This window comes from Cnephaeus nilssonii (genome assembly GCF_951640355.1).
Source record: "Cnephaeus nilssonii genome assembly, chromosome: 21".
Classification (NCBI taxonomy): Eukaryota; Metazoa; Chordata; class Mammalia; order Chiroptera; family Vespertilionidae; genus Cnephaeus; species Cnephaeus nilssonii.
This window is the reverse complement of record NC_137092.1, coordinates 200,345-212,727: the sequence shown is the minus strand read 5'-3', so window position 1 is coordinate 212,727 and position 12,383 is coordinate 200,345. Positions and strand designations below refer to the sequence as shown.

The following is a 12,383-nucleotide window of genomic DNA, read 5'->3' as shown; positions in this document are numbered from 1 at the left end:
TTTCTGAGCCTTAAGGTTCAGTACTGACTCCTTGTCTTAACGAGACCCAGTGAGAAGGGCTTCTCTCTCTCTCTCTCTCTCTCTCTCTCGTATACGCGTGCTTTGGGAAGAGTAATCTTTCCTCTGAGACCTCACACTCTCCCAACCCTTGTTAGAGATAATTAGTTCAGGGAATTTTTTAAAAAGAAAGTTTTACTCCACAGGGAGAGGCAGAAAAGGAAGTGTCCAATCCTATATCAACACTGAAACCCATAAGAAGTTCTTTCTTTTCCAGCTTGAACCCTGGGAACCGGCTGTGTTCCCTGGTGCTGAGGGAACCTCAGAGCCCATCTCCCTTCCGAGAGTGGAAGGGGAGGTGGGTGTTCAGGGCCCCCAGATGGTGTAACTGCTGTTTGCTCATCAACGTTCTCTCTCCATCCAGGTCCAGCGGCTCTTTATTTCCTTCCCATCCTCGCAGATTTCCTGAATGTCACCTTTGCTTTCTCCTTCTTTCCCCTCTGGTCATCCCAAGTGAAGTCCCAGGAAAGAGAAAGAACGGTGGACATGGCGTGTCTCAGGTTGTCCTCAAATTTGGTAAGTTAACGATCCCTTTGGAAGAAATGGGACTCAGGCCTCTCCCCAGTCATCCGCTTTTGGCTTTTTTTTTTTTTAAACCATAGACTAGAGCTGAATTGTGGGCCGTTAGACATATCATTCACTTTAACGTAGGCTTGATCTAGTAGTAAAGATGGTGATTAAATATCATCACTCATTCTATGAGAAAGCTGGAGAGAGATTTTGAACTCACTTAATAGAGTTTTTATCAAAAACATTAATTAAAAGAGGAATGGAATCTACTGAACTGGAAAAACCTTAAGAATAAAACACTGAGCCCTAACCAGTTTGGCTCAGTGCATAGAGCAGGGGTCCTCAGACTTTTTAAACAGGAGGCCAGTTCACTGTCCCTTAGACCATTGGAGGGCCGGAGTATAGTTAAAAAAAAAAAAAAACTATGAACAAATTCCTATGCACACTGCACATATCTTATTTTGAAGTATAAAAACAAAATGGCAAAAACACCTGCATGTGGCCCACGGGCCGTAGTTTGAGGACGCCTGGGATAGAGAGAGCATCAGCCTGCACACTCAAGGGTCCCAGGTTCGATTCCGGTCAAGGGCATGTACCTTGGTTGTAGGCACATACTCAGTAGGGAGTGTGCAGGAGGCAGCTGATCGATGTTTCTAGCTCTCTATCCCTCTCCCTTCCTTCCTGTAAAATATCAATAAAATATATTTTTAAAAATATACTGATTCTGGTCTGTGTCGCCAGAGAGGATGTTGAATAACGGGCTCTCAGTAACTGGGCTGTTCATGTTAACACTGGACTTTGAGCTCCAACAAGGAGGGTCTGGGTTACTCTGGCCTCAGTGGCTTATTGAGGGATGTTCCATAATGACCCTCTGACCCCCTGGGGCTGCTTTGAGCATGAAATGAGGTGAACTATGTCAAATGGTTAACATTCCTGCCTACTTCACGAGATCCATAAGCATTAGTTATGTTAATATTGAAATGATTTGTACTTTATATTGTTATTTTTTCTTTCCTATTTTGAGATATTTTAAACATATGCAAACTTACAAAGGCTAGTAGGAAATGTATACATATACTCCACTCTTCAGAATTAATAGTTATTCATTATGATCATACTTCCAGCTGTTTTTAAATAAATAAAATGTTGTAGATATAAAGTCTCCATCTCTGACTCAGTTTCCCACCCCAGAGACATTCACTGTCATTGGTGTGGTGTCTACCCTCCCAGGTTGCTTGTATATACATATTTGTTTTTTCTTAATCATTATATGTATAATTTCCACTTTGCAAGAGGTGGAGAGAAAGCCCGCAATGCTGGCGTGCTGGCTTCGCTGCGAGTGTTGGCCATCAGTTACCTAATCACTGGATGGTCCTTCCCCAAGATAATGTCATGTACGTCCATTGCACTGGGGGCGCTGCTGCAGCCTCTGGAGTGAGGACTTGGACAATCCTGTAATTTCCAACAAGTGTCTGTTCTGAGGTGCAAAGCCTTAGTTAGAACTCTTGTTGGGAACACATGTCACAACCTGACTTAATTACTGAAGCATTCCTAGAGCAGCGGAACCCTATTTGTGCCCCAATCACCTGAGAGATGGAATACATTCTCTTTTACTAAGCGTCACAACTCTATTACTTCTTAGTAACTGCTTAGGTAAATATGCAAAACGATCAGAATGATACTTTGCCCCTGGATAACTTACATTATACGATAAATTCCCCCAAGACATAAAAACACTGCCCAGTAATTAAAAGTGTAAAGTGTCACAAAGAGCCTTGCCAGAGTGTCTCAGTGGTTAGATTCCTCAGAGATCGAAGTTAGATTCCCAGTCAGGCCACATACCCAGGTTGCGGCTCAATCCCCAGTGTTGGGTATGCAATTCCCAGTAGAGGGGGTGCAATCCTCAGTTGGGGGTGTGCAGAAGGCAGCTGATCAATGAATGATTCTCTCTCATCACTGATGTTTCTCTCTTCTTCTCTGAAATCAATACATATATATGTATTTTTTAAATGAAGTGTCAAAGACCAAAAAAATCTTTCATTTCTGTGGGTTCATAAGAGATACATGCATAAAGAATCCATGTTGCTTTCCTGGAAGCCGACTTCTTTGTGAGGAAAAATGTAAACAAGAGGAGAGAGAGACTCTTAACACAACACTGATATTAGTTCCATTGAGATTGAGTTCTGGCAATAGCTTTACTTCTATCTTTTTTGTCTTTATAGGAAAGCATTCTCCACTTCAGAAAAGTCACCCAAGCCCAGGGTTAAAATACTCCATGAGGATTTAAAACATCATTTTATAGAGGTTTAGGATAGGGCTGGGCAGTGGACATGGTGGGGTCATGGTGGGAGGGGGGTGCTGAATAAAGAGAATGGATGGAATTGAATGCTGCTCTCACAGTAATGAGGTCATCGTCTAAGATTCCCTGGGTCACTTTTGCCCTGGAGTTGGATATGACTCTGGTTTCTCCAGTGTTGATGAGACGTTGTTTAGAATGAGATTTCAGCCAACAGCAAGCTGAGTTCTCTGGTGCAGAGACACAAGCCATCCGTCCTATCTGTGGGTTACATGTGACTAGAAGATTTGGTGCTTCCTCATTGAAAACCAAAAAGGAAAAGGTAGACAATTTGGAGTGTTCATTCCTGCCCATCTGAAAAGAATTATGCAGCCCTAGCTGGTTTGGATCAGTGGATAGAGAGAGCATCAGTCTGTAGACTGAAGAGTCCTGGGTTCAGTCCCAGTCACATGCACATGCCTGAGTTGTGTGCTTGATTGCATGAGGCAGCCAATTAATGATTCTCTCTCATCACTGATGTTTCTCTCTCTCTCTCTCTCTCTCTCTCTCTCTCCCCCCCCCTCTCTGAATTTTTTAAAAGAATGATGCAAAAGGTTGGTGAATAATCACAGCCAGGAGCCTGAAAATCTCCCAAATACTGGACTCCTCAGACCAAACAAAACAGTAGCGCTGCTGATTGAAACTCTGGGTGGGGCACCCAGCACTCCACCTTTCCATGGTTCTATTTCACCAACCATCCATGTGGAGGGAGCATAGCCACACTTGTCACCAGTGCTCATCTCTCTCCTAACAGGTAGTATGTGGTCCCAGGTGATGGAGAAGGACAACGCGAGTTCTCCTGAAGGCTTCGTCCTGCTGGGCTTCTCCGACCGTCCCCGCCTGGAGCTGGTCCTCTTTGTGGTCGTCCTCGCGTTTTACCTGCTGACGCTTCTCGGGAACGTGACCATCATTCTGCTGTCGGCGCTGGACTCCCGGCTGCACACACCCATGTATTTCTTCTTGGCCAACCTCTCCTTCCTGGACCTGTGCTTCACCACAGGCTCCATCCCTCAGATGCTCTACAACCTGCGGGGCCCGGACAAGACCATCAGCTACCTGGGCTGCGCCACGCAGCTCTTCTTCGTCCTGGCGCTGGGCGGGGTGGAGTGCGTCCTGCTGGCGGTCATGGCCTACGACCGCCGCGCTGCCGTCTGCCAGCCCCTGCGCTACGCCGTCCTCCTGCGCCCGCGCCGCTGCGGGCAGCTGGCGTCCCTGGCCTGGCTGAGCGGCTTTGGCAATTCTCTCATCATGACGCCCCAGACGTTGATGCTGCCCCGCTGCGGGCACCGGCGGGTGGACCACTTTCTCTGCGAGATGCCGGCCCTGATCGGCATGGCCTGCGTGGACACCATGGCCCTGGAGGCGCTGGCGTTCGCGTTGGCCGTCGTCATCATCCTGGCCCCGCTCACCCTCATCCTCATCTCCTACGGGCACATCGCGCGCGCTGTGCGCAGGATCAAGTCTGCGGCCGGGAGGCAGAAAGCCTTGCACACCTGCAGCGCCCACCTGACCGTGGTCTCGCTCTTCTACGGCACCATCATCTACATGTACCTCCAGCCGGCCAACCCGCAGTCCCAGGACCAGGGAAAGTTCCTGACTCTTCTGTACACCATCGTCACTCCCAGTGTGAACCCCCTCATATACACCCTGAGAAACAAAGACGTCAAGGAGGCCATGAAGAAGGTGCTAGGGAAGAGGGGTGCAGAGATGTAGTCGGAAGTGGTCCCAGGGTGGGATTCTCCTTTGACGAGTCTCCCGTGCCTGTTGTGGGACCGAGCACGTACAGGGGTGCTCTGACATCACGGGCTGAAGAGACACTTGATGAGACGTGGAAGGCCGTGGGTTCGCTGGGTTGAGACAATGCAATGTTCCTAAGTTGACAATCACTTGTATTCCTCTCAGGTCCCTAAGTCAAGCCTTCCTCACTGGGGACGCTCCAACCTGGGACCCGGCCATGAGCTCTGCTTGCAAAAATGTCTGGTGCCCTGAACGTAGAACCGGGCATTTTGTGCCTATGCCAGCTTCCATGACAACAATTTATACTGAGCAGTCCTCAAGGTATCTGAAAAGAACGCACTTAGAAATAGGGAAGTACTTATTCTCTCTAGAAAGTTCAATTGTACTTTTATAGTAAGTGCCAAATGCCTGAAGACGAAGCAAAACAAATTGTTCAATTATCCAGCGCTGGGTGCCTCCAGCACGGCAACCCAGGTCCCTAATGTGGGTCCTGCATACTTGGAATAATGTATGTAATTGAGTTTCATGATATTTATGTTTGACTTTCTGAGGCTATATATATATATATATATATATATATAGAGAGAGAGAGAGAGAGAGAGAGAGAGAGAGAATATGCAAATTAGGCCAGGACACCATAAGGGTCACGACCGGACAGGAGGAGGTTGCCCATGCAGGAGGTGAGGCCAGGAGCTGAGACAGAGACAGGGGGGCCTGCTCGAGCCGGCACGGGCTCAGGCGGCCACGGAGGGAACACAGGCAGGGCGGCCGGCCGTTGTGCGCGTCAGGCGCGGGTCCCGGCCCCCGCGGGGCGCCTCCTTGCACGGCGGGAGGCGGGGCACCTCCTCGTGCGATTTCAATAAAGTAGAGAATAAAGAAGAAAGGATGCAAAGAAAGACCATAAGGTATTTGCTTCCAATAAAAGGAAGAATTTCTTGCTTATAGTCAATATTTCATACTTCATTTATGACAGAAGAAAAGTAAGGGGTTGTCTTAAAGTTTTTGAAGATTGTTCATCTCTGCTGTCCCCATACACGATCAGGATGATCTTGGACAGAGGCTGAGGAGAAGATGGACTCTGGGGAGCTGTTGGCATCTTTATGATTGGGTGATGTTGGCTTCTTCATGTTCACATGAGTGACTGCGGCCCCTTACCAGTCGTAACAGAAATTTAGGAGTATTGCCACCGTTATCGTTAGGAACTGGATAAAAGATGAACTTAGCAATTTCTCAGTTAAACTCCCTCAAAAATTTTAAGACAGTTCCGGTCAATCTAGAGTCCTCAGGAAAAAAAAAAAAAGCAAATACCTAATAAATTGTTCTCCAAATATATCATTTTCAGATATCATGTACATATTTTCCTATTCTGAGCAGTAATTGTTACACTTTGTTCAGATAGAATAGACTGTATTGTAGATTAGTTAGGGCTTGTGAGAATGGCTTTGTGGTTTAGTTCTGATTATAGAAAATATTTTGTTATTTCCCCCCAAATGCAGTTGACTCTTCCTACTTCATAAACTCAGTAAGAGGTAGCCCAGCCCTAACTGGTTTGGCTCAGTGGATAGAGCGTCGACCTGCTACTGAAGGGTCCCAGGTTCGATTCTGCTCAAGGGCATGTACTTTGGTTTCGGGCACATCCCCAGTAGGGTGTGTGCAGGAGGCAGCTGATCTATGTTTCTTTCTCATCGATATTTCTAACTCTGTCCCTCTCTCTTCCTCTCTGTAAAAAAATCAATAAAATATATATTAAAAAAAAAAAAAGAGGTAGCCCTGAGCCGTGGTGATGTTTACTAAGGGCCAGTCTCCAGAATGTGGAGCCTTGTTGCTTAGCATGTCCTTCTCTTTACTGAAAAACAAGGCACAGCATGTATCCTACTGGCATAGAAAGATACAGCACATCTTTAATAATAAAGGTGCAATATGCTAATTAGACCAAATGTCCTCTGGACATCCTTCCGGACAAAGCAGCAGCTGGTGGGGGCCGAGGCAGATACCTTTTGAAATGCTAAGTGCTTGGTCTTGAAATGTGTGCGTGCTAACAAAGGCTGAAACAGAAAATGGAAGTTCTGGGTTTCTCTGATGAGGCCTCACCTGGAGCTAGTCCTCTTTGTGCTTCTTTAATCTCCTATATCTTCACTCTGCTGGGAAACACATCACCACATTGTCCTTCCTGGGCCCACATCTTCACACCCGAATGTACCTTTTCCTCTCCAGCCCGTTTTCCAGATCCCTGCTACCCTGCCAGCATCGCTCCCCTGCTCCTGGGTAACCTCAGTGAACAGGCAAATCTATCTCCTGTGGTGGCTGTGTAGTCCAGCTGTAATCTCTCTAAGGGTGGGACCTATGAACACATTGTCTCAGGAGCTGTGGCATGACCACGACACCGCTGTTTGAAGGCCTCTGATCACACGCCCCCACCCCGTCCCTGTGCCCTCTTGGCTTCTGCTTCACGGCTCATGGGTTTTGCCAACTCTTTATTGCAAAGAGCACTCATCTTTCTGTCTTTCACTTTATTACAGCAGTGATTTTCATCTCACAAAGATGACATATCTTTGCATCTTGTTCCTCCAGCATGAAAATCACAGTGGTCAGTTACTGATTTCCAGAGCCCATGAGTCTGCGTTTGCGACGTGGGACCCCATTGCTCCAGGGCTCCCCAGTTGCCTGGTTTTCTGACCCACATTCATGTAACCACACAATTACATTGATTACTCCATTATTTCCTCAAACACCCTGGACTTTATTTGGTAGAAAATAAATAACTTTGCCTCTTTCACAGAGTGACATTTAGTTAAAGAAAACACATGTTTGTTTTTTTAAAATCAAAGCAGAAAATCAATTTGTAGAACTGACCCAAATCACAATTTGATTGATAAAATCTAGCACAGAGAGACAACCAAGATGGCGGCGTAGGTAAACACCACATAAAAACTACAACTAAAAGACAAAACAAATATCATCCAGAACCATGGGAAAGCTGGCTGAGTGGAAGTTCCACAACTAGAAGGAAAGAAAAAGTGCATTGAGACTGGTAGGAGGTGTGGAGGTGTGGAGGTGGGCACAAAATGGGCTGGCAACTGGGTACGCTGTTGTTGTTTTTCAATCGGGAGGGAGATACAAGCTCCCAATTGCTCTGAACTCCAGGTCCTGGCAAGACTCTGGGGACCCAGACTCATACGTGGAGAAACTGGACTGTCTCGTATTGAGCTCGAACACAAGGGCAGCTTTCTCTCAGAGGTGCTCGCACCGATCATTATTCCTGCATGGGCCGAGGGACACAGAGACCCAGGGACCTCTCTGGTGCAGGGCTGACTGGCAGCCATTGCTGTTTGCTCTGCCCTGGTGATTCCCTGAGACTCCACCCCACCCAATTTACAACCCCACACAAGCTGTGCACAGTGGCTTTTGCATATGAATGGCCTGTCCTTTTGCAGACTAAAACCTAACAAACTGCAGCTGGGTCAGAGAGCTCCAAAGTTTCCAAAAGAAGGCCCAAGGCCCGGCAGCAGCAGCTTGCCTTGTTTCACAGATGGGCCTCATCTGGGCACTTCCAAACCCCAAACAAAGAGGAGGAATCTGCAGATCTCTCTGAAGCTCCTGCTGGGTGGTCTCAGGCAGTGGCTGACTTTGCACCTCCTTGGAGATCCAAGAGCCAGTGTACCCAGTGGTCAGTGTGAGACCATCCAGATTACAACTCTTCACATCCATAAGCAACACACTCAAGGGGCAGACTCAGTTAGAACCAAAGCAAGTCATGCCCCATAAGGGTGTCTCCAGCACAGCAGTTCTCCCATCATAGACACAGCTGATCCTCACAGCCAATTGGCCTGGAGGTCAATTCTTCCCAGTGATACCAACAGCAATCAAGGCTTAATTACAACAACACTGTGCACACATCCCACAAAGGGGTACACCAAGTGTGTCCACCTCAGGTGACTGGGGAGGCCGACCCACTGGGCCCTATAGGACATCTAGCACACAAGGCCACTCTATCAACACAGGGAAGCAGCCAAAATGCGGAGACAAAGAAACATGTCACAAATGAAAGAAATAGAGGAAAGCAAACAACTGGATATAGAGTTCAAAACCACGGTTATAAGGTTACTCAAGAATATTCTAGAAACCTCTGAGAAATTTAGTGAGACCCTCAAGGATATGAAAAAGGACCAACTAGAAATTAAGCATACACTGACTGAAATAAAGAATAATATACAGAGATCCAACAGCAGACTAGAGGATCCCAAGAATAAAGTCAAAGTTTTGAAATATGAAGAAGCAACAAACACCCAACTGGAAAAGCAAAAAGCAAAAATAATCCAAAAATATGAAATGTAAGTAGCCTCTGGGCAACTTCCAGCGTACCAACATAAGAATTATGGGGGTGCCAGAAGAAGAGAGAGAGCAAGATACTGAAAACCTATTTGAAGAAATAATGAAAGAAAACTTCCCCCACCTGGTGAAAGAAATAGATTTACAAGTCCAGGAAGCACAGAGAACCCCAAACAAGAGGAATCCAAAGAGGACCATACCAAGACACATCATAATTAAAATGCCAAGGGCAAAAGATAAAGAGAGAATTTTAAAAGCAGCAAGAGAAAAGCAGTTAGTTACCTACAAGGGAGTACCCATACGACTGTCAGCTGATTTCTCAACAGAAACATGCAGGCCAGAAGGGAGTGGCAAGAAATATTCAAAGTGATGAATAGCAAGAACCTACAACCAAGATTACTCTACCCAGAAAAGCTATCATTTAGAATTGAAGGTCAGAAAAAGAGCTTCACAAATAAGAAAAAGCTAAAGGAGTTCATCACCACCAAACCAGTATTATATGAAATGCTGAAGGGTATTCTTAAAGAAGAGGAATAAGAAGAAAAAGGTAAAGATAAAAACTATGAACAACAAAGTGACAACAAATACTTATCTATCAACAAGTGAATCTAAAAAATGAAGTGAATAAAAAATCTGATGAACAGAATAAGCTGGTGAATATAATAGAATCAGGGGCATAGAAAGGGAGTGGACTGACAATTCTCAGGGGAAGGGGGTGGAGGGTTGCGGGAAGAGATTGGACAAAAATCTTACACCTATGGATGAGGACAGTGGTGGGGGTAAGGGCATGGGGTGGGGGGTGGGGGGGAACCGGGTTGAGGGGAGCTATGGGGGGGGGGGGAGAGGAACAACTGTAATAATCTGAACAATAAAGATTTATTTTTTTAAAAATCTAGCAGTTTTACTGGGCATTTGTATGTCCCCTGTGAAGTAAACTTCATGTTAATTCTGTGGGCTTGAGGAGGAACATAGGGAGCAAACAGGAGGCTGAGGGTGGAGCGGGGGGGGGGGGGGGGGGAGGGCAGCAATCTGAGTCTGTGCCAGTGACCAGTGTCCTAGTGCACATTCTTGTCAGCCTATAACCAAGTCACTGCCCTTCCTTAGGCAATAGTCTGTTTGCAGGGGCCACGGGCCAGGAGTTTGGCAGCTTGGCCAGAGGGGGTCCCTGGCACCACCCAGGCCAAGCATTTAGATACAATCTCACTTCCCCATTCTAACCCACTCAGGAGGGCCTGTGAAAGCCCGCCACAAAAGCTTGGTAGTTAGGAAACAGATAAAGAAAATTAGGAATATATACAAGGAGTAATCTCGGGTTCAGGCTTTGGATCTTCGAATCCCCTGAGCCAGCAGTGCTGCTTTAAATAAAGGGTTTTTCCTGAATCTCTGAGTACTCATTGTATATTTTCCAGTCGCCTGGTAAATTCTGCAACAGGCTCAAATGGAATATGTAAACACAGTACTACCAAAAGCATGTTTACACAAACTACTAGGGTTTTAAAAATTAAACTAATTAGCTTAACTTCCTTTTTGCCTTTTTGCAATGTAATGGTGTACATAAGTTTGGAAGGAAGACCAAAGACAGTACTTTGTTTTTTACTTTTAAATACTTTGCAGTTCTTTATATTTACATAAAATTAATTAATGTAAATAACTAAGAAGAACATGCAGGATATCGATTCCTCCCCCCCCCTCTCGTTTTCTAAGTGAAAAGAAAACAGTCTGTCTATCAGTTCATTGAACAATTGACCTATCTACCCTGACAGTTAGGTTCTAAGGATGAGAAGGATGGATGGAATTATAGGTCGGATAAACTAAGGAATGAGAAATGCTTGGATCCATTGACAAAAGCAGTTTTTCTTAGGGCCATTACTGCTTTCTGGTAAAATTGAACTATGGCCACATTGACTCGTTGATTCCCTCTGGGTGATTGTGGGGAGTCTTAAGAGATTGTGGATGATGTAGTCAGTGAGTAATATTTACAACTAATGTGGCAGAAGAGCAATTTCCAACTTCTGCAGTTCTTTAGGGAAGTTGGAAGAACAAAACCGTAGAGATCTCATTAGAATAATGATTAGCAAGGAGCTCAGGATAACAACTGGCTTGTCTTCTCCATGTCCACAGGGGAACTCGCTGAGAAGAGTGGAGCCCATTAACCTGTTCTCTGCAGGTGTTCAGTGATTAAAAGTTCCTGACGGGTTTCATTATAATTCACAAAATGGAGCAATCTCTGGGGTTATCTGTCTCAGAGGAAGACCCTTGATTAAGGGCTGATTGCCATGGGAGCGAATGGTGTGGGCACCAGTCACTCAGCCTCAGAGCCGCTCAACAGCCCTGGAGTTCACCCAGCAATATCTTCTGCACCATCAAATCCCAACTTTCCAAAATCCCTGGACGTCATCCCTCCCTTCAGGATGGCATTTTACCCAGCAGGGACTTAGCTGGAGCATGGAGAAGAGCTGGTCTCTCCCAGGGACACTATTTTTTATTCTCTTGTGGCTCCTTGCTTCCACTCCACGGTGTTTTCACTTCCCATCAATATTGTGTTCACTGCCCTGCTGCTTGCAAAGTGTTCACACATAGTTCATCAATATTTGTTGGTGATATCAGTTAATGTATAGAGTACAGTAAATAGGGTCTGGAAAGACTCACTACATTTTTCAAAGGACATTTTGAAACAAAAATAGGGATAAGTAATTTTTGATGGAGTTAATACTTCATATGGACAATAAAATGGTGACTATGCCATATTTCTTCTTTATGTATCTTTACCATTAGTACACATTTCTTAGTTTTTGACCACTGTGTATATGTAATTTTTAAAAAAATGGAGAAATATAAATCTGTCAAAACAGGTGATATCTAATAAACTTGAAGACTCACATATACTGTTGTTGCAGAATTTATCAGGTGACTGAAAAAATACACAGGAGTGCTCGGAGATACAGAACAAACCCATTCATTTTCAGATGTACTAGGACCGTGACTCAGGGGAGCCTATTTCCAAATCCTGAGCGAGCCAATAGGGAGGAAGCTTTCCCTTTATACCCTTTGGTTTCTTTGTCCCCCAAATATGGATCAGACTTCCAGACCTTTTGCGAGCTTTGCAAAAAAGCCCCTTGTGCTGGGATGGGGCTGTGAGACCACACCTAAAGGCCTGGCCTGGCACCAGCGCTGATAACCCCTCCGGGGGTTGGGGATGGTTCATGTTTTAGACCTCTGTAAAATGTGAGTATTTAGGTAAATATGTCTTGCAAGACCAGATAATTAAGGAAGGGGCAGTGACTTGATTCTAGACTAACAAGAATGTGCATTAGGAATACTGATTAACTAGGTACAGAGTCAGGCTGCTAAGCGCCCCCCCCCCACCCCAATGTCTTATTTTCCTCATCACTGTGTCTGATAAATTTCATACATA

General features: G+C 45.5%; 1 protein-coding gene across 1 annotated transcript; it reads left to right on the top strand.

The window, feature by feature from the left end:
- Positions 1-467: 467 nt before the first annotated feature.
- On the top strand, positions 468-4,615 carry LOC307093719 (putative olfactory receptor 2W6; the record flags this gene model as incomplete). Its single annotated transcript, XM_079762012.1, has 2 exons — positions 468-573; positions 3,657-4,615. The coding sequence occupies exon 2, from the start codon at positions 3,662-3,664 to the stop codon at positions 4,613-4,615; it is 954 nt and encodes a 317-aa protein (XP_079618138.1). The 5' UTR covers positions 468-573; positions 3,657-3,661.
- Between the last annotated feature and the right edge of the window lie 7,768 nt (positions 4,616-12,383).